The sequence below is a fragment of the Miniopterus schreibersii genome, assembly GCF_964146895.1.
Source record: "Miniopterus schreibersii genome assembly, chromosome: 12".
In the NCBI taxonomy this organism is placed as follows: domain Eukaryota; kingdom Metazoa; phylum Chordata; class Mammalia; order Chiroptera; family Miniopteridae; genus Miniopterus; species Miniopterus schreibersii.
The window spans coordinates 26,694,051-26,716,276 of NC_138112.1; the positions used below are offsets into that span (position 1 = coordinate 26,694,051).

Below are 22,226 nucleotides of genomic sequence, written 5' to 3' on the forward strand. Positions count from 1 at the left end.
ATATAGAAATTAAGAAAACAACTGTGGCTCATTCATACAGTGGCATATAATACAACTAGTAAAAACAAACTAGATGTCTTTCGTGTATCAACAGATAAATCTTTAAAATAATGTTAATGCTGAGTGAACAATAATAGCAAGACATAGAAGTTTGTGCAATATAACATTTATATGCATTTTTAAAACATATAAAAGAGTAAATCAACAAGAAGGAAAAATAGAGGAACCAGAGAAAGAAGAGTCAACACAGAAGAGAAATAAAATGAATTTCTACAGTAATGGTGAAAGAAAATATCTTGACAACAGCTATGCAACAGACGAATGAGTCAACAGTAGAACAACAACAAGAGTTCTGAAAAAGACATTTCTAAGACAAATTTTAAATTGCTATGTTTAAATATACTGAATGGGAATTTATACTTGGCAGAGTTTAGGTATAAAGCAGATATGAAAATAGAAATCCATGCAAGGGAAAAAATAAAGCATTTATTAACCAGGAAGAATGAAGTTACACAATAAAGGTAATTATAGCACTACACATGGCTCAGCAAGAGATTTCATCATGCTACTCAGATTGGCATGTATTTTAAAACTTATGAATTGCTTATTTCTGGAATTTTCCATTTAATATTTTCAGATCACAGTTGACTGAACATAAATGAAACTGTGGAAAGCAAAACTGCAGATAAGGACGACTACTGTGTTTTATAAATAAAGAGAGCAAAATGTCTTCTTGCCCCTCTCCAAGGATAAAATCATTTTGATATCTGTTTTCCAGACATTTTTCTACTACAGTCTATAAGGGATACTTCAAGCGACATTTTACAACTTTTTTCAGCACAGTTTATTTTTTTATTTTTTAAAATTGTTAAGACCCAGACTCTGACATTTTTAATTCAGCCCAGTCTCAAGAGATCATATGACAAGCCTGACCAAATTCATGGCCACAACCTTCAAAAGTGTGCTGCCCAGCAAACTCATAAGGTTTCCCGAGTCCATTCACCTTCCTCCCCAAGAGGACTTATTTAATACTGTTTCATTTATATTTCCAATATTTCCTTTCCCTTCAGTATTAGCTGATGACCTTGCTTCCTATTTCACTGAGCAAAGAGAAAAAAATCCAAAGGAGAACCTGCACAAGTTCTCATCACCACATTTACCAACATTCTGCACCTGTACCCGTATATCCATTATATAAATACTATCCATTATACTGTCTGAAGTGAAAACCCCACATGTGTTCCCATTTCCTATTCAAGGACACCACTTCTGCACTTCTCCCAGCTCTCCTGCATCATCCATTTTTCTCGAATGCTTCATTCCTGTCAGTGAAACATGATGTAATAGTTCCCATAAAAAAACAAGAAAAAAAATTCCTTGTTCCCACAGCCCTCTTAAGCAACCAAACCACTTATCTGCTGTCCTTTCTAACAAACATGCATCAAGAGTCACCTATATTCACTGTTTCCATTTCCTCTCTTCAGACTCATTCTAACCTCTCCGAATTCCTGTCCAAGTCTTTAGTGACTTCTACCTGCTGAATCCAATGGTTAATTCTTAGCCCTTGCCTTACTTGGCCCATCAGCAGTGTGATACTATTTCCTTCACTTTTTTCCCTTCACTATTTTCACTTTTTCCTTCTTAAAAACCAGTCTTTTTAGAAGATAATGACAAAAATAACTTCCAGTGTTGATTAGCAAGGAAGACACATAGATTAATATTAGAATATACTGGCGGAACTATATGGGAACTGTATGCCATTCTGTACTCTCCGGTAAATAAGATTAGCTTCTAAAAATTTATTTAAAAAAAAGTCTTCACTTGGCTTCAAAAACACCACTTTTGGGGCCTCCTCCTACTGAACTCGACCTCTACCTGAACTCTAGACTTGTCATCTGCAGTTCGATATCTAAAAGACATCCCAAACATAGTAGGACCAAAATCCAATTCCTGTTTCCACTCCCAGCCCATACTTGTTTTTTTTTCACAATATTTCTGTGTTCCATTCCTTAAGCCAACATCTTTGGAGCAATAGTTTAATGTCTCCCTTTATCTCAGATCACAGATGTGATCCCTACCATAAAACGCTACTGGCTCCATCTTCAAATTATCTCCAGATCAACTATTTTTCATCACCTTCTCTTCTACCTCCCATACCCCTTGGATCAAGTCATCATCTCTCATATTTTTCACAAGAGCTTCCTAACTGATCTTCTTCCTTGCATCTTTGCCCTGCTTCAATTTCCAAAGATGCAAAAGTGATCCTTTTAAAATTTAAGTTAGATCATATTACTCTTCTGCTCAAAACTCTCTTATATTTCCTCCTCCAAGCAGAATATAAACCAAAGTCCTTACAAAAGGCATTGAGGTCCCATATGATTTATCTTGCAGCCATCGTCCCTATAATCTCCAACTTCATCTTCCATGTCTCACTTTTGCTCACATTACTCCAGCCACAAGGACCTTCATGTTATTCCTCAAACATAACAGATTTCTACCTCAGGGCCTTTGGACTAGCTATATCTTTGCCTAGATCCCCCTCCCTTAAGGCCGTAGTCATACAGAAGTTAAAAGTCAACCCTTATAGAATTATATCCCCTTAAGTTCCGTGAGGACAAGGATCTTGCTTATTATGTTCACAACTATATACCCACAGTCTAGCATACTAATTGAGGAAGGAAAAGGGAAAAACTCATAATTAAACCTATAAAAACACAAGTCTCATAAAAGCATTTACAAGTTTCAAAATACCTATAGAGAAAGCAGACAAACTGAAAATATCCACAGATGCCAATAACTTACTTCATATACAGGCTGGGGCAAAAATAGGTCTACAGCTGTTTATATGGAAAATAATATAATAAATAATACAGGAATAAACTCTTTCACGTACTCACAACTGTAAACCTACTTTTGCCCCACCCTGTACAGTTTACCTTCATTTTTACGTTTTCTATCACCAGGCTAATTTTTAAAGTATACAATATAATTTTTTAATTATTTCGAAAAATAATAAAATGTGCATTGCATTACCTGAGTGAATGAGTCTACTGAGGATACAGCAGCATTACCTACAGGAGTCTGCTGAGCCAGACTGTCCAATAATTCCACTGAAATTCCAATTTGAGCAACAGATGGAGTTCGGACAATATTCATGGCTCCGAAAGGGTGTTGGCCTCCTTCTCCTGGAAGAAATTAACATGTGCCACATATTTCAAGTTTAATGTCTATCCCATACAAATTCCTTTGTAAATATATAAAGAACCTGTGATCTACATGCTCAAAAAAGTTCTCCTACATGAAAGTTTGTCTCTTTTCAGATAAATGTAAAAAGCTACCTAGTTTTTATCATATTAACAAAAAATAAGAAAACTAAAATTTTCCCTACCAGAAAAATAGCTGTTACCTTTCTAAAACTAAAATTACTGCAGCTTATTAAAACTTATTGAAATTATTTTATTTTACTAAAATATTGTGATTAAATTTCCATTAGAAATAAACAGAATGAGAGAAAAATAAATGAATAAGCATTAATTAGATCAGATTCTCAATGCTAACTCTGAGGAAATAATATTTTTAAAGGGTCTGAGAATTAGTTTTAACATTTTTCCGATTATTCCATTAAATTGCCTTTACTAATAAACAACATGGCATATTTTACTAAATGTCATGATCACCCCACTCAGCACCTGATAATCTGTTATCAAACAGGAAATAAAGAAATTTGCAGCTTATTCATAAAAGATATTTAATAAAACGTGTCTTCTACTGTTGTTAGGTAGAATGTTCTATACAAGTGTGTTAGGGGTAGTTGGCTTGTAGTGGTGTTCAAGTCTTCTATTTCCTTGACAATCTCCTAGCTAGTTGTTCTATGCATTACTGAAAGTAGGGTATTGAAGTTTCCAACTATTAATGCTGAACTATTTCTCCCTTCAATTCCGTAAGTTTCTGCTTCAGGTATTTTGCTGCTCTGTTGTTAGGTACACCCAAGTTTACAACTATTATATCTTTTTTATGGATTGACCCTTTTATCATTATATAATATCCTTCTTTTATCTCCCTTAACCATTTTTGCCTTAAGCGTATTTAGGCTTTTTTAGTGCAGCCACACCAATTCCCCTTTGGTTTCTGTTTGCAGAGATCTTTTTTTAATCCTTTACTTTCAACAATTTGTATTTTTAAATCAATAGTTAGACGATGTTTATTGATCCAGTATGAAAATGTCTACCTTTTAATTGGAAAGTTTAATTTTATGTTAAATAGATACTCACTAGTATACCATTTTAATTCCTCATCATTTTATTTATTTATTTTTTTAAATATATTTTTATTGATTTCAGAGAGAGGAAAGAAGAGGGAGAGAGAGAGATAGAAACATCAATGATGAGAGAGTCATTGATCGGCTGCAGCCCGCAACCTGGGCATGTGCCCTGACCGGGAATCGAACCCCGATCACCTGGATCCTAGGTCGACGCTTAACCACTGAGCCACGCCCGGCCGGGCTCCCCATCATTTTAAAATTTAATTTATTGGGGTGACATTGGTTCATAAGACCACACAGGTTTCAAGTGTAACTCAACAAATCATCATCTGCACACTGCATCTTGCGCCCACTGCCCAAAGCAAAGTCTCTTTCCATCCCCATTTATCTACCCCCTTGCCCACCTCTACCTATCCCCACCCCCTTTTCCCTCTGGCTATCACCACACTGTTGTCTGTATCTATGGGTGTTATATACTTTTTTTTTCCTTAATCCCTTCACCTTCTTTCAACCAGCCCCCCAAGCCCTCCCCTCTGACAGATATCAGTCTGTTCCATGTATCCATGCCTTCATTATTTGGTTCATCAGTTTATTTTGTTCATTAGAGTCCACATATAAGTGAGATCATATGGTATTTGTCTTTTTCTGACTGCTTATATTTTCACTTAGCATAATAATCTCCAAGTCCATCCATGCTGTCACAAAAAATAAGATTTCCTTATTTTTATGGCGATGTAGTAATACACTGTGTAAATGCACCACACCTTTCTTTTGTTTAAATATGTTTTTATTGATTTCAGAGAGAGGAGGCAGAGGGAGAGAAACATAGAAACATCAATGATGACTCATTGATTAGCTGCCTCCTGCACACCCCAACTGGAAATTGAACCTCAAACTCCTGGATCAAAGGATGATGCTCAACTGCCAAGCCATGCTGGCAGGGCTGTACCATGGCTTTTTTCTTTAATATATCTTTATTGATTTCAGAGAGAGGAAGGGAGAGGGAGAGATAGAAACATCAATGATGAGTTATTGATTGGCTGCGTCCTGCACAACCCCGACTGGAGGTCGAGCCCACAACCTGGCATGTGCCCTGATCGGGAATTGAACCTCCATCTCCTGGATCCTAGGTCGATGCTCAACTGCTGAGCCACGCCCGGCCAGGCCCATGGCTTTCTTGCCACTCATCTACTGATGGGCACTTGGGCTGTTTCCAGATCTTGGCTACTGTAAATAATGCTGCAATGAACACAGGGGTGCATATATTCTTTCAAATTAGTGTTTCGGGATTCTTTGGATCTATTCCCAGAAGAGGGATCATTGGGTCAAACAGGCAGTTTCATTTTTAATTTTTTCAGGAAACTCCATACTGTTTTCCACAGTGGCTGCACCAGTCTGCATTCCCACCAACAGTGCATGAGGGTTCCCGTTTCTCAACATCTTCACCAGCACTTGTTGATTTATTGATAATAACCATTCTGAAATGCATGAGGTGGTATCTCATTGTGGTTTTAATTTGCATCTCCCTGATGATTAGTGATGTTGAGTATTTTTTCACATCTATTGGCCATCTGTATGTCCTCTTTGAAAAATGTCTATTCAGGTCCTTTACCTATTTCTTAATTGGGTTGTTGGTCTTCTATATATTTTGGGAATTAACCCATTATCAGATGTATCACTGGCAAATATGTTCTCCCTTTGAGTGGGTTTTCATTTCATTTTGTTGATAGTTTCTTTTGCTATGCAAAAACTTTTTAGTTTAATGTAGTCCCATTTGTTTATTTCTTCTTTTGTTTCCCTTGCCTGAGGAGATATATCATAAAAAAAATTGCTATGAGAAATGTCCAAGATTCTGCTATGTTTTCTTCTAGGATTTTTATGGTTTCGAATCTAACATTTAAGTCTTTAATCTATTTTGAATTTATTCTTGTGTATAGGGAAAGTTGGTGTTCTAGTTTCACTTTTTTGCATGTATCTGTGCAATTTTCCCAACACCATTTACTGAAGAGATTGTTTACCCCACTGTATGTTCTTGCCTTTGTCAAATAGTAATCGACCATAAAGGCACGGGTTTATTTCTGGACTCTCCATTCTGTTCCATTTATCTATATGCCTGTTCTTGTGCCAATACATGCTGTTTTGATTCCTACGGCCTTGTAGTATATAATTTAATATCAGGTAGTGTGATACCTCCAACTTCGTTCTTCTTTCTCTTGGTTGCTGTGGCTATTGGGGTCTTCTGTTGTTTTATATAAATTCTGGGAATATTTGTTCTAGATCTGTTCGATATGCCATTGGTGTTTTAATAAGAATTGTTTTGAATCTGCAGATTGCTTTGGGTAGTATGGATGTTTTATTCATGTTAAGTTTTCCTATCCACGAACATGTTGATGTTCAACTTATCTGTATCTTCTTTAATTTCTTTCTTCAATGTCCTATAGTTTTCTGAGTACAGGTCTTTTACCTCCTTGGTTAAATTTATTCCTAGGTACCTTATCTTTTTTGTTGCAACAGAAAGTGAGATTGTTTTCTTTCTCCTTCTGATAGTTCACTACTGGTGTATAAAAATGCCACCAATTTCTGAATATTAATTTTGTATCCTGCTACTCTGCCAAATTCATTTATTAGATCTAGTAGTTTTTTGGTAGAGTGTTTAGGATTTTCCTTTTTTTCTTCTCTTCCTTTCTCTTTTCTTTTCTCTTCTTTCTCTTTCTTTCTTTCTTTCTTTCTTTCTTTCTTTCTTTCTTTCTTTCTTTCTTTCTTTCTTTCTTTCTTTCCCTTTCTTTCTTTCTTTCTTTCTTTCTTTCTTTCTTTCTTTCTTTCTTTCTTTCTTTCTTTCTTTCTTTCTTTCTTTCTTTCTTTCTTTCTGTCTCTCTCTCTCTCTCTCTCTCTCCCTCCCTCCCTCCCTCCCTCCCTCTCTCTCTCTCTCCCTCCCTCCCTCCCTCCCTCCTTCCTTCCTTCCTTCTTTTTCTTTTCTTTCTTTCTAGCAACAAATGGATCTGTTTACTACCATAGCGTTTTTCTGAATCATAAAACAAAATTGTAAAATCTAATAATAATGTAGGTAAGTCAGTGAAGTCTTTGGAAGTGCCTAGCACCACAGCAATGTTCCTGTTTTTTAAAAAACAGTTAACTCGAATCCTCCCACAACCACATCAAAAATACTGCTAAACTACAGAATAACCATCATTCAAAACTGCCTGAAATCTGGCTGAATGGAAGTGTCCCTCCACAATGTAAGTCAAGAGCCTAACACAAGGCACAACTCAGAGAAAGGAATCCTACAGGAAACTAGGCTTTTAATGTCAGTAACAAGAAAGAGCAGCCATTATCATTTACTATCTAGATCTAAAACGACTCTTTTTAAAAACAGATACATTTTCCAGAGAGCTATACAATGGGATAAAAAGAAAACCATGAAGCTAAGAGGCAAGACACATGGGTTTTATCTCTGTCTTGCCACTAACTGGCCTTTATACTGAAGATAACTCACTAGATAGACCTCTAATGTTTGTTTTCTCATCTGTAAAATGAGGCAGTTGAACTAGATGATCTCAAAACATCTCACCCCAGTTTTTTTATTATTATTATTTTTTAATCCGCACCTGAGGATGTTCTTTCCATTGCTTTTCAAAGAGAATGGAAAGGAGAGAGAGCGAGAGATAGAAACATCGATGTGAGGGACACATCAATTGGTTGCCTCCCGCATGTACCCCAACTGGGGCAGAGGACCGAGCCTGCAACCAAGGTACATGCCCTTGGCCGGAACTGAACCCAGGACCCTTCAGTCTGCAGGCCAAAGCCCTAGTCACTGAGCCAAACCGCCTAGGGCAACCCCGCCCCCCGTTTTGATGATTTAAAATAATACCTCAGTCTACTCAAATATTCACCTATTCTATTAAATAAAACACTTTGAAGAATAAAGATGAAGCCCATTAAATATTTATTGAACTCTTAGTAAGAGCTAAGTATTAACTATGTTAATTGCTGGAGAAAAACTCCAGTATAACACAATGCAATCCAAAAGGATGCTGGGTTTCAATTTTATTTTATTTTAATTTTATTTTGTTTAAATATATCTTTATTGATTTCAGAGAGAGGAAGGGAGAGGGAGAGAGATAAAGACATCAATGATGAGAGTGTCATCATTGATCAGTTGCCTCCTGCACACCACCTACTGGGGATTGAGCCCGCAACCTGGGGATGTGCCCTGACCAGGAATTGAACCGCAATCTCCTGGATCCTAGGCCAACACTCAACCACTGAGCCACAGCCGGCTGGGTATGGGTTTCAATTTTAAAAGTGTGTATGTATGGGGGGCAAGACTTATAATTCTTATTGACATTCTGTAATAAATTGAAATGATGCATCCAATATATATAAACATTTTGTCTTTTTACAAAAAAAAAAGTTTAACATTCACCTATTCTATTAAATAAAACACTTTGAAGAATAAAGATGAAGCCCATTAAATATTTATTGAACTCTTAGTAAGAGCTAAGTATTAACTATGTTAATTGCTGGAGAAAAACTCCAGTATAACATTTTTAAGAAGCACTGAAGTACAGCAAACCCAAATACTGTATTCTCTTAGCCATTACAAAATATGAAAATTTATGAATTCCCAATTCTGTTCAATAAAAGTGAAAAGCAGACAATGAAGACGGTGTCTCCAGTCTCCTTTTATACTTCTTGAAAGATGACATATCCATTGGACAATACAATATGAAAACTGTGGGATAATGCAATAGCAAACTAAAGTACACAGGCTATATCTGACCCCTGACCTATTGTTGTATGACCTGGGAGCTAAGAATGATTTTTATATTTTTAAAGGGTTGTTTAAAGAAGAACATGATGCAGAGACCATATGTGGCCCACACACCTAAAATATTTACTCTCTTACCCTTTACAAAAACGTTGGACAACCTCTGCTCTAAGTAATTTATCATCCTTCCTGTTTCTTATTATTTCAACCTTTTATAATTTGCATAGTTGAGAATAACTGATGAGTAATGATGAACTAATTCTTTGGATGAAATAAGATACAGGAAAAATAAGATCACTAATATCCCCAAATGCATCTTAGAATTATAAATAAAACTGTCCAGTGGATCCATATCATAATTGCAAGATAAAATGAGTTTTAAAAATTTGTAAGTAAATGTTCTCTTTGTTCTTTGGAAGACCTCTACAAAAGAATAAAACTCATGAAGTACCAATCTTTCTACGAGTTAGAGGTGCCCCCAAAAAGGAACTAAAAAACTAAAAGTGAGTCCACTCATTAAGATATTGTAGGTGTGCATAGCAACAAAGAGAAGGCAGCTAATGGAAACAGTTATGCCAAAAATAAGTCGTTCACTCTGAAGTGGCATCTGAATATGACATGCTAAATAAAAATAGCTTAACTATGTCTACTTAAAAGCATTCTTAGTATTGAGTGTCAATATTTAGAAATTACATATACAGGGTGGGGCAAAAGTAGGTTTACAGTTGTGAGTATATGAAACAGTTTATTCTTGTATTATTATTTATTATTGTATTATTTTCCAAACAACTATAAACCTACTTTTGCCCCACCCTGTATTTCTAAAACCTCTTTGCTTATTTCTGTTGATAGCCTGACAAGCCTGAAATTACATTTTTCATATTCTAAGATCTATGTGACTCTCAAAGGTTTATCAACAATATTTTAAACCACGTAAAATGATTAACTTATTTGACACTATAATGTCTAGAATTTGGATGTCTGAAATGTATTTAAACAAGCCATATTTTCCAAGCATCATCACTGTGTTCTATACACTCCAAAGAACACAAAAGATACAAACAATCCCTATTCTGAAGGAGTATATACTCTGATGGAGCAGTAACAGTCACTTAACTTCTCTGCACAGGTTTCATTATCTGGGTGACTTTTAAGATCCCTCCTAGAGCTGTCTTCCTATGATTTTATAAAAATATAATCATTTTCTGAGCACCAACTACACGCCAGGCACTATTATGAGTTTTGCATTCATTATCTCTAATGCCCACAGAGATACTTGCATTATAGGTTCATTTCACCTGAATTCTCCTCTAAGGTAAAAATAAACTGGTGAAGACCACCCAGCTAGTAACAAGTATCCTTAGGATTCAAAACAGGTCTTTCAAGCCCCAAAGTTGATGTTCATTACAGTTCATTATCCTACCAGTTTACACCAAATTTTATGGTATGAACTCTTAACTGATTTTAATTCATTAATTACTTCACAATAAGCTATCCAAGAAAGCAAGTCAAGAAATGTAGGGAAGTAAAAGGTTCCCATTCTGGCTCACTAGCTCCACTTCATGTCAACAGACAAATAGTAACATCTTGAGCTATTTTTGTCCTAATACCCTTGACAAGCTCAACCCATTTTTAAAATGAAAACTGGAATAAGTTTAAAAGTATTTTCCTGGTAACTAAGTTAAATGAAAAGAGAAGAGACCATTTATTCATATGTAGAGAAAGCAAAAGCAATGACATCAAAATACGGCAGCAAGCTCCCCCCAAAATAGGGCAGAATTATAAAAAAGAAATTCAAATGATGATTTAACATTCCTTAAAAATTCCTCTTTGGTGCTAAGCCTTTTTTCATGGGTATTTTTAAAGTCACTGTCATGAAAGACAAAGAAAGGCAACTGTACTCCTTGGTATTTACCCAAAGGAGTTGAAAAACTTCTGTGCAACAAAAACCTACACATGGATGTTTATAGCAGATTCATAATTGCCAAAACTTGAAAGCAACCAAGATCTCCCTCAATAGGTAAGTGAATAAACTGTGGTACGTTCAGAAAATGGAATATTACTCAGCACTAAAAAGAAATGAGCTATCAAGCCATGAAAAGACATGGAAGAAACTTAAGTGCGTATTACTAAGTGAAAGAAGCCAATCTGAAAAGGCTTCCTAGTGCATGATGCCAACTATATGACATTCTGGAAAAGGCAAAACTATGGAGTCAAAGCAAAAAATAAATCAGTGGTTGCCCAGCAGGGTGTGGCTCAGCAGTTGAGCATCAACCTAGGATCTAGGAAATCGTGATTTGATTCCCGGTCAGGGCACATGGCTGGGTTTCGGGCTCGATCCCCAGTTGGGGGCGTGCAGGAGGCAACCCATCAATGAAAACTTTCTCATCATTGATGTTTCTATCTCTCTCTCCCTCTCCTTTCCTCTCTCTGAAATCAATAAAGATACATTAAAAAAAAAAAAAAAAATCAGTGGTTGCCAGGAGTAGAGACAGGGTGGGGCAGTGAATAGGCAGAGCTCAGAGGATTTTTAAATATTTTTTTATCTTAATCATTTTTTCTTTTTTTGTTTTGTTAATCCTCACCTGAGGATATATTTTTTAGGGAAGTGAAAATACTCTACAATATTGTAATTACATGTAAATGTCATTATACCTTTGTCCAAACCCACAGAATATACAACAGCATGGGTGAACCTTAAGTAAACTGTGGGCTTTGGGTAATTATGAGTTCACCCAAAAACCTTTAAACCCTTGTGGGTTCAACCTTGGTAAAAAATGTACCATTCTGGTAAATGATATTGATAAGAGAGGGGGCAGGGGTCTACAGGAAATCTATGTGCCCTCTCAATTTTGTTGTAAACCTAAAACTGCTCTAAAAAAAATGGTCTTTAAAAAAATCAAATGTATTTCTATGTAACTAGCAACAAACAAGTGAAAATATAAAGTATGTTCAGAGATTTGGGGGGAAAAAGCCAAAATGCCCGACAAGGAATAGGTAATCAAACCATAATTTACCAACAAAATACTATACTAGTAGAAAAAGGACCATATGCTCTACACATCAGTGTTTCTAAAACTCATGTCACCTTTTCCTTTTAAATAAAAATAAAAATCTCATCTCCTATTCCCACTCCAGCCCATCCAAAGATCAGAATGTTTCTGTTTCTCATTTTACTTGGTTAATAGTAAAGGGAGAAAAGGAAAACTAAACATTTAATACTTTTGAACACATCAAAATTTCATAGCCCACAGTCGGTAGATGTTATGCTCTCACATCGATGTTTCTCTCTTTTCCCTTCCTCTCTCTCTAAATATCAACAAACTATTCTTTGGGGGGAAAAGATGGCAACTTATTTTTTAAAAATTTCATAACCCATTATGAAATATTAAGTAAAAATGGTACAAACCAGCAGTTGCATACATATGAACTATATATACACATAAAACAAAGAAAGGAAATTTGAATGTAGTTTTCTTCTAAACTTACTTTGGGAGAGGAAAAGACCTACTAACTTAGAATACTAAACTAAAAATGAGTATCTAGATCCTAATCCCTGCTCTATTTTAGGAACACACTAAAACTTTCTAAATCTCAAGAATCTCAACAGTAATTAAGGATTAGATTAAATTACTTTCCAGGCCTTCCATTCTAATATTCTATGGCTTACTCTGTTAACATACTTGGCAAGAACATGCTCTATTAGTTTTGGGGTTTTTTTGTTTTGTCTTTCTAATCCTCACCAAAGGACACACTTAGAGAGAAAGGGGGTGGGAAGGAGAAGGGAAAGGTGGGGGAGGGAGAGAGAGAGAAACATCGATGTGAGAGAGAAACATCAGTTGGTTGCCTTCAGTACGTGCCCCAACCAGGGATTGAACCCACAACCCAGTTACGTGCCCTGACCGGAAATTGAACCGGCAACCCTTCGGTGCAGAGGATGATACTCAACCAACTGAGCCACTGCAGCCAGGCTGCTCTATTAGTTTTTATGTAGTACCAAGTACACTGTACCTTTATTATGACTTTCTAAAAACTGCCATGACAATCATGATCGAGTATCCACATTCAGTACCCTTTCTCCAGGCCTCCTATACCGTTTGTTTTAAAGGCCATATTAATCCAGGAATTCAGTTCCACTTCTAGGAGTTTCTTCTATAGAAATACAGTGCTAGAAAATATGTACAAAGATAAGTGTAAGAATATTTATTGTAGCATTGTTAGTAACACAATAAAAAAATGGAAATGACCCAAATTTTCATCAAAAGGTATTTGTTAAATAAATTATGGTATTACCAAACAATATAAAACTATTTGAAAGAGGTAGATCTATACATACTGCCTAAAAGTTAGCAGACTTTTTTCTCTGAACAAAATACTAAATTTCTCTGACATCTAACCTCTTGAAAACCAGAGGCTCATAATACATATCTCTAATTGTTGTTAAAGATTAAACAGATAATACTCCTGAAAGCCTAGCACGGTGCATTACACAAACAGATATTCCAAATGTTACCCTTTCCTTCATCCCTCAATCATTATAAAATAGTCCTAGAACTCATTTCTCTGGCTCTAATCTCAGCAAGCCATCCCAGACAATGATTCTCCTAAAACAACATTTTTAATGATATTATCTTGCTCAAATACTTGACTACCAGAAAAAAAATTAAACCTCACGTTGCGTGAACATCACACAACAGTTCCACTTTACCTTTAAAACCTTACCTCACCCCCTATTATCTCCCAAATGGGAACCTATCATGCCACCTTTAAAAGTCTCCTCACTGTCACTTGAAGGTGCAGTACATACTTTTATGATTCTGATCATCTCCAATTGCAATTCCCATACTCCCACTTCCATCCCATCCAAACCTATTCATACTTCAAGTTCATCTCCAGTCTAATCTTCCATAGCACCATTTTCAATTATCTCAGCTCTAATCTGTTTCATTTTAACACAGTGTTGGAGTGATTTTACGCACACAAACAAGATCCTACTGAGAGCAATCATCAATCTGAAAAGTAAGTGCTAAGAATGAAGTAGAGGCCCTGGCCAGATAGCTTAGATAGTCAGAGCATCGTCTTGATATGCCAAGGTTGTGGGTTTGATACCCGGCCAGGTCACATACAAGAATCAACCAATAAATGTACTTAAGTACAACAACAAATCGATGTTTCTCTTTTGTGTGTGTGTGTCTCTCTCTCCCCCCCTTACTCTCTTTCTCTCTCTAAAATCAATTTTTTTAAAAAGGATAAAGGAGACGTTCAATATTACTTGAGGAACAGATCTACAACAAAGTTTTAACAACACAAGCAGGTACTTTCTTCTGTAATTTATTTAATGGAAATGACTAAAGTAATTCCTAGTATATTTCCCAAGCTTTCACAATGTAAATAAGACAACTTAAAAATCATGGTATAGCAAAAGACCTATATAGCTACCCACTTTTTTATATAGAAGATCCATACAAACAAATTTTAATTTTGTTAGTACTCCTTCTATGTGCTAATTTGAGTTTGCACTACACTTCCTATAAAGCAAAGATCTCTTTATATAGAACTGACAGTATTTAATAATTTTTACTAAGTATTGGTTAAATGTCTCTTCTACATTATAAAGACCAAGATGAGCATCTAAAAACAAATTTTAAGGAACTCATTTAAACTTCTCAAATTCTCTAACCACAAAATTGTATCTCCTAAGCTTGTGCCTATTTTAGGATGTATGTATCCCACATAAGAAGGGAGAAAAGCAAGTTTCTTAATATCAAACCTTTCCTTTTATATTTTCTTTAGTCCTACCCATTACCCAGATTGTTCCAACATCAGCCTAAAAATGTATTTATCATAACTCCTTTTTAGAATCCAAGAGTCACAAAGTTTCCTTTCAATCAAAATAACTCTCAGTAACTGGTTTCAAGACCCCATACCAACTGCAATTCTCCCAACAGAGCTCTCTTGACCTTTCCCAAACAAAACGGTTCTGTGAAAGTTAAAACATCTGTTCATCCAGCAAAGAACTGCAAACACTGCCAAAACTTAACATGAAATCTGCTTCACTTAAACTAAACTTCTACCCCCCTACTCCCATAAAATTCTGATGGATTTGTAACTTAATAAAATCTCAGTTCAATCACAACTGCCTAAAGTTACTTCAATATATCTCTCTCCCACCATGATGTGCTAGTTAGCTAGGTCTGCTCAATATAATAAAACTTATAAAGAGCACCTCAAAGGTTCAAAAATATACATCTATTACAAGCCCACCTATTCTTATATCTTAATAACACACCATTCTCAAATATGAATAACAAGTCTAATCTTTTATATAAATTAAGAAGAATTCTAATACTTTAAACATTCAAAAAGTACTTTCCAAAAATACTACAAAAACCCACCCAAAACATTTTAATGGCATTTTATCATTTGTTTAATCTTGATATGTACTAAGTCTCTAAATAATTTAAGCTGCTTTATTTTTCTTTAATAAAGCATGTGAATTTACCCATTACAAATACTACACTGCAATTTTGTTTTGTTTTCATAGATAGAACTACCAATAGCCATGTTATAATGGAAATGATGAGACACTATTTTTTAAAAGGCAGGAGAATAACAGGACTAGTCATTAACATACTGGAAATAAACCCATTATCCCATACTGGATCAAGTATTACTCTGGGTTTATGGTTTGGACCATTTTATCTAACTCCACAACAGAAAACATATCTCACTGAGTAAGTATCATTGTTAAAGTTTGGGTTAGAGCAATTTGATTAATTCATTTTGATTGCTGAATTTTTTCCAGATTGGATGAACCTTCTTATGATCCCAGAGTGTACCCACCCCTAACCCCTAACCTTTTTGGTGTCACAAGAGAAAAGGGAAAAGATAGACAAAGACAATGCAAAAAGGATAGGAAGAAGCACTTTTTACTATTCCCAAAGCACCTCCTGCAGGGAATGTAGTGATGATCATAAATAAAAAAGTGATGTTGTGCCCCTTTCCCAACTCAAAATGTTGGCAGAGCTGGGGCAAAGCAAGAGAGGATAAGGTGGAGACAATTAAAATGACAATATAATTGGTATGTCTCCAAAAACAACCAATGGGTCCTGGTCTACTGGCTGGTGGCCAATATTAACCTTAATCAATGCATACAAGTCTGGGTACAAAATAAACCTACACTTTCCAACTATGCAAAAAGTTAACAGCTAACTACTAGCCTATTGCTATACAAAGAAATTCTCCACTTTATATTTAAGGCACTGATACCATGTTCCACAGGATCCTCAAACCCAAAGCAAAAACATATCTCTCTTCCCCAAAATTAGTTGCTCTTCTTCCTGTATTGCTTATTACTATACTTACCAGTATCCATCTAATCTACTAGCATTTTTTCAACTAGTGATTTATTGTTTTAAAAAACCCAAACTCTATAATATCTATTTCCATTTCTTTCTTTCAAGTCAACACATGAATACTCATAAATATTCATTTGTGTGTGTTTATAGTAAATACTCATATAAATATTCATTTGTGTATGTTTATATTTTACTTTAAAACAGGGAGTTTAAGAGCTCCCAAGAGACTATCAAGTGAACATGCTTGATGATGGATGCAGAAAAATGTGCCATAATTTCATCTTTTCAACAAATAGTATTGGAACAGTTTTGATACCTACTTGTAAAAAAAAAAAAATTGAACTTCAATCCATAACTTGCACTAAAAATTCAAATTGGATTCCAGATTTAAATGTAAAATCTAAAACTAAAAAACATCTAGGAGAAAACCTTTGTGGCCCTGCATTAGGCAAAAATTTCTTACACCACCAAAAGCAATACCCAGAAAAGAACAAATTGAAAAACTAGACTTCATCAAAATTAAAAACTTCTGCTCTACAAAAGACACTGTTAAAAGACAAGCCAAAGACCAGGAAAATAAATATTTTCAAATCACGTATCTTATAAATAACTTGTATTGAGAAATGTATATGGAACTCTCAAAACCCAGTAAGAATACAAACCAATTTAAAAAAACAGGCAAAAGGTTTTAACAAACACTTCACCAAGGAAGACATATATATACATAGCAAAAAAGCACATGGAAGAAAGCTCAATATCATTAGTCATTAGGGAAATATCAATTTAAAACACAATGGGAGACCACTGCACACCTAGTAAAACGCCTAAAACTAACCAAACCAAGTGTTGGCAAGGACGTCGAAGAACTAGAACTTTCATATATAGCTGGGTGAAATGTAAAATAGAACCACTATACTCCAAATAGTTTGGCAGTTTCTTAAAAAGTTATACATATAAGTACCATATGATCCAGCCACTGCACTACTAGGTATTTACTCAAGAGAGATGGAAGCATATGTCCATATAAAGATGAACACAAATGTTCCCTGCAGCTTTATTTTGTGAGCCAAAACTGGAAACAATCTAAATGTCTATCAGCAGGTAAATGGATAAACAAATTGTGGTATGTATATCCAATAATGGAACTACCCATCAATAAAAAGGAATGAATTAGCAATACACACTGCCAACATAACTCCAAAATAATTACGCTGAGTGAAAGAAGCCAGGCGAAAAAAAAAGTGCACACACTGTATTTCATTTATATAAAACTCTAGAAAATTCTACAAATTTTATAGTGACGGAAAGTAGATCAGTAGTTGCCTAGAGTGAAGGAGGAGATAGGAGAAAAGATTACAAAGGAGCCCTGGGAAACATTTAGGGGTGACAGATACGTTTGTTCATTATCTTGATTGTGGTGATGGTTTTATAGGTGTATCAAGATTTTCAAACTGTATACTTTAAATATGTGCAGTTTATTCAACTATAACTCAATAAAACTGTTAAAATTATTATAAAACAAAGGACAAGGTATGAAATATCAATATCTGTCTAAAAAATAAACTGAAAAATGAAAATTAGGTCCAATGGATCTTGATAGTGTACCAATGGTTAGAACACATCAATATAAATAAATACACACACATATCCATAATTTCATAATTCTTTTAAAAAAACCATTGATTAGCCCTAGCCGGTTTGGCTTAGTGGTTAGAGCATGGGCCCACAGACTAAAGGGTCCTGGATTCGGTTCCAGGGACAAATACCTCAATTGCAGGCTCAATTCCCGGCCCCAGTCAGGGTGCATGTAAGAGGCAACCAACCAATCAACGTGTCTCTCTCACACTGATGTTTTTCTATCTCTCTCTTTCACTCCCTCTAAAAATCAATGAAAAAAATATCCGTGGGTAAGGATTAAAAAATAATTAACTAAAATGAAAACTGATGAAACCTCTAAATCCAACTCATTTACTGAAAACAGATAACAGAGAATACATTAAATCTTTTTTATGAACAATACTTGAGAGATCTATCAACCAATTGCAATGCAAGGACCTTACACAGATGCTGACTGAAAGTATTTAAAAACTTTAAAATATATAAAAATAAGACTTCTGAGACCATTGGAAATCTGAATGCTGATTAAATAATATTAAGGAATTATTGTTTGTTTTTAGGTGTGATAACAATATAATAGTTTTGTGTTTTAAAAACCTGGTCTTTTATAGACACATACTATATTTACAGATTACATGTTGTGATTCTGGAACCTGTTTCCAAATAACATAAGAAGAAAGAAGTGTGTGGAACTATAAATAAAATAATATTAACCATGAGTAGGCCATTTTTGAAGCTGGATGAGCAGAGAGGGGTTCAATATTCCATCTGGTCTGCTTTTGCACATGCTTAAATTTTCTATAATAAAAATTTTTTTAAAATAAGATATTTTGTTGAATTCACTTTATAACTTTTTTATGTACATAGATGTAAAAATCCAAAATAAGTAAAATTGACTTAGGCCAAATTTCCTCTCTGGTATTGTCCTTGTCCTTTTTGATATGAAGGTTTATTAGCTTCAAAATATAGACTAGGTGACTTTGCCTCTTTTCTGACAATTTATAAAGATAAGAACAATTTGTTTCATAAATGTTTAACTGAACTTTATAAAACTGTCTGGGCCTAATAATTGCTTGTAGAAGGGAGAGGTATATTTTAATTACTGATTTTAACTTCTTTATTGATATTATATCTAATCAGGATATTTAATTTATTGTTTAGTCAGCTTTTAGTATATTTTTCTAGAAAAATAACCAATTCCATCATGTCCTCATTTTTGTATTTTTTGAAAGATTTTTTTATTGATTTTTAGAGGGGGAGGGGGGAGAGAGAAACATCAATGTTACAGTGAAACATCAAATCAGCTGCCTCCTGCAAGCCCCCTAGGAGGGGCAACCCTGGGAATGTGCCCCAACCAGGAATCGAACTGGCAACCTTTCAGTGTTCGGGTCAACATCCAACCAACTGAGCCACACCAGCCAGGGCAATTTTTACATTTTTAATAACTTTATTTGTGCCTTCTTTTTCCTCAATACATATTTTCAGTGGCTCATTAGTCTTTTCAAGTCATATTTTTCTATCATTAAGCTCCTCTGTTATTTCTTTGTTTTCCGTTATTAATTTCTATTCTTAGCATTATTTTCTTCTACTTTCTTTGGGTTGCTTAAGGTAAATGCTTAATTCACTGATTTCAATCTCTCTTTTTACATATATGTATTTAAGTCAATCTCTTTAGTACTATCTTAACTCCATTCAAACGGTTTGATTTGTGATGGGGTGGTCGTTTTTTGTTTGGTTTGGTTTATTTCCCATGATCATTTCTTCTATGACCCATAAATTACTGTTAAATATTTTTAAATTTCTAAACATCACAATGTTTTATCTTTTGATTTGTAATTACATTCATTGTGGGTTGTGTAATGAATGCCGTTTGCTGCAGCGTGCTTTGTGATCTGACATGTGGTGATACTTCGTAAGTGTTCTGTGTACTTAAAAAATGTATACAGGGTGGGGCAAAAGTAGTTTACAGTTGTCAGTACATGAAAAAGAGTTTATTCTTGTATTATTATTTATTAATTTATTGTATTATTTTCCATATGAACTATAACCCTACTTTTGCCCCACCCTATACAATCTAATTATCAGTTGCACAGTTCTATAAATGTCCATTAGCTCAAGCCTGTTAAGTCTTTCATTAAAATATTCATTCTTTACTAATAATCTACTTGATATGTTAATTATCAAGAGGTATATTAAAATATTAGTAAGGTTGTCCATTTATTAGCATGCCAGTATTTTTTACGTTGAAGTTACATCATATATACACACAAATTCATGACATTTACCTTTTCCCAGAAGTATTTAAATCTTCCTAGTGAATTATCTCCTTCCTAGTGAATAAATCCCTTAATCCTTGATAATGCTTTTGCATTACTCTAAGTGTTCTTAAGATTAATATACCTATGGCAGCTTTTTTTTTTATTCCTTATATTACAATGTTTTAGACCCATTCCTCATAAAGAGCAATATAATTATTTGTTTGCTGTCTTTAAAAAAAAAAATCCCATCCTACGGTTTCCATGTTTTTTTCTCTGGTAAGTCTAGTCTGTTTACATTTATTTTGATAATTGGTATAGTTGAAATTATTTCCATCACCTTATTTTGTTTTTAATATATTATGCTTTTCCCTTCTTTTTTTATTTTAGTTTTCCTTAAAATGTTAACAGAATTACAGTACTATTACTCTTTCTAAATAACAGAACCTCAAAAAGCTTTAACTCAGGTCACTACCCCTCCTGTCACAGGCACCGTTTGCTGTACAGTATTTAATTATGTGCATTTAAGTTACTTATTGTGTTGTTTTATAAAATCAGCTTGCCCAGATTTGTCTACACGTTTACCAGTTTCTTTGCGAACACTGTGTCTTGCATCCTCTTCTACATTCTGGGTTCAATTTCCTCACATAAGTACAATTACCTTTAGTAATTCTTTCAGTGATGGTCTATGAGTAGTAAACTCTCTTATCTCCATCTGAAAATACATTTATTTCTCCTTCATTTTAAAATGACAGTTTTCAGGGTTATTTTATTTTCCTCAGCACTTTGAGGATAGTAATCTATTGGTTTTTGACCTTTATTCATGTTCTTGGTATATCTGCTAAACTAATTGCTCTTCGGTTATAAATGACTTGTCTTTTCTCTCTGGTTGCTTTATTACTCTCTTCATACTTAATATGCAGTAATTTCACTAGAATGTAATGAATTTGTTATTTGTATCTCTTCTACTTATAGACTGTCTATTTAGTATTTTTAGGCACAGCCACAGAGAACAAAAAAGTGATTTGAGATTAACTAGTTTCTTAATTCTCACAAAGATTGTTCAGAACTAATACCATGTGATATGTAAAAGAGGCATTAATTCATTACATATAGTGGGTGCCCTAGGGCAGTGGTTCTCAAACTTTAGCATGCAACACAAACACCTAGAAAACTTATTTAAATACAGACAACTGGACTCCACCCAGTTTCTGATTCAGTACGTCAGGGATCCTACCAAGAATACACATTTTCAATAAGTTCCCAGGCACTGCCAGTGCTGCTGCTGCTGATTAGGGATCAGGCTTTAAGGACAACTGCCTGAGGGATCAGGGAAAATTATCTCATGGAACACTCACTGAGTAGTCTAGGGATTTGTACTGGGTCTGAAATCTAGAGATTAGCATTCATCATCAATTCTAAACTATTTTTAGCTTTAAATATTGCTCTCTCCCATTTCTTCCTTTATAATTTCAACTACATAAAATAACAGCAGCTAACAGTCCATAATCTGAGCTGAACTGCTTCAGTTCATTCTTCACACAGTCCTCAGACTAAGAAGAGAATTTGATCATATCATTCCCCTGCCCAAAATTATTCATTGGCTCCTTTATACCTACAGGATATCAGGCTTACAGGAGCAGTTTTTTAAAAAATTGTCATTGATTTTTAGAGAGAGAGGAAGGGAAAGAGAAAGAGAAACATCAATCTATCGATTGGCAGTCTCCTGCATGCCCCCTATTGGGGATCGAGCCCATAACCCAGGCATGTGCCCCAACCAGGAATCAAACCAGCAACCTTTAGGTGCAAGGGATGACACTGAACCAACTGAGCCACAAGGGCCAGGGCAGGAGTTTTTTATGGGGACAGACACATGGGCTTCAGAGTACTTGCAAAATTTTTAGTGTTTCTATTACGATACACATACTTTTTATAATATTATCAAATAAGTCTGTGATCTAAGTAAG

General features: G+C 34.9%; 1 protein-coding gene across 3 annotated transcripts in view; it reads right to left on the reverse strand.

The window, feature by feature from the left end:
• HIKESHI (heat shock protein nuclear import factor hikeshi) overlaps window positions 1-22,226 on the reverse strand; it is a 30,166-nt gene that overhangs the window by 2,747 nt on the left and 5,193 nt on the right. For 2 of the 3 annotated variants that reach the window (XM_081152883.1, XM_081152885.1), the window contains exon 3: window positions 3,034-3,185. In XM_081152883.1, the coding sequence (XP_081009009.1) occupies window positions 3,034-3,185 (152 nt within the window). Of the gene's footprint in view, window positions 1-3,033; window positions 3,186-13,040; window positions 13,120-22,226 lie in introns of those variants that run through there. The other variant, XM_081152884.1, reaches the window with a different exon arrangement.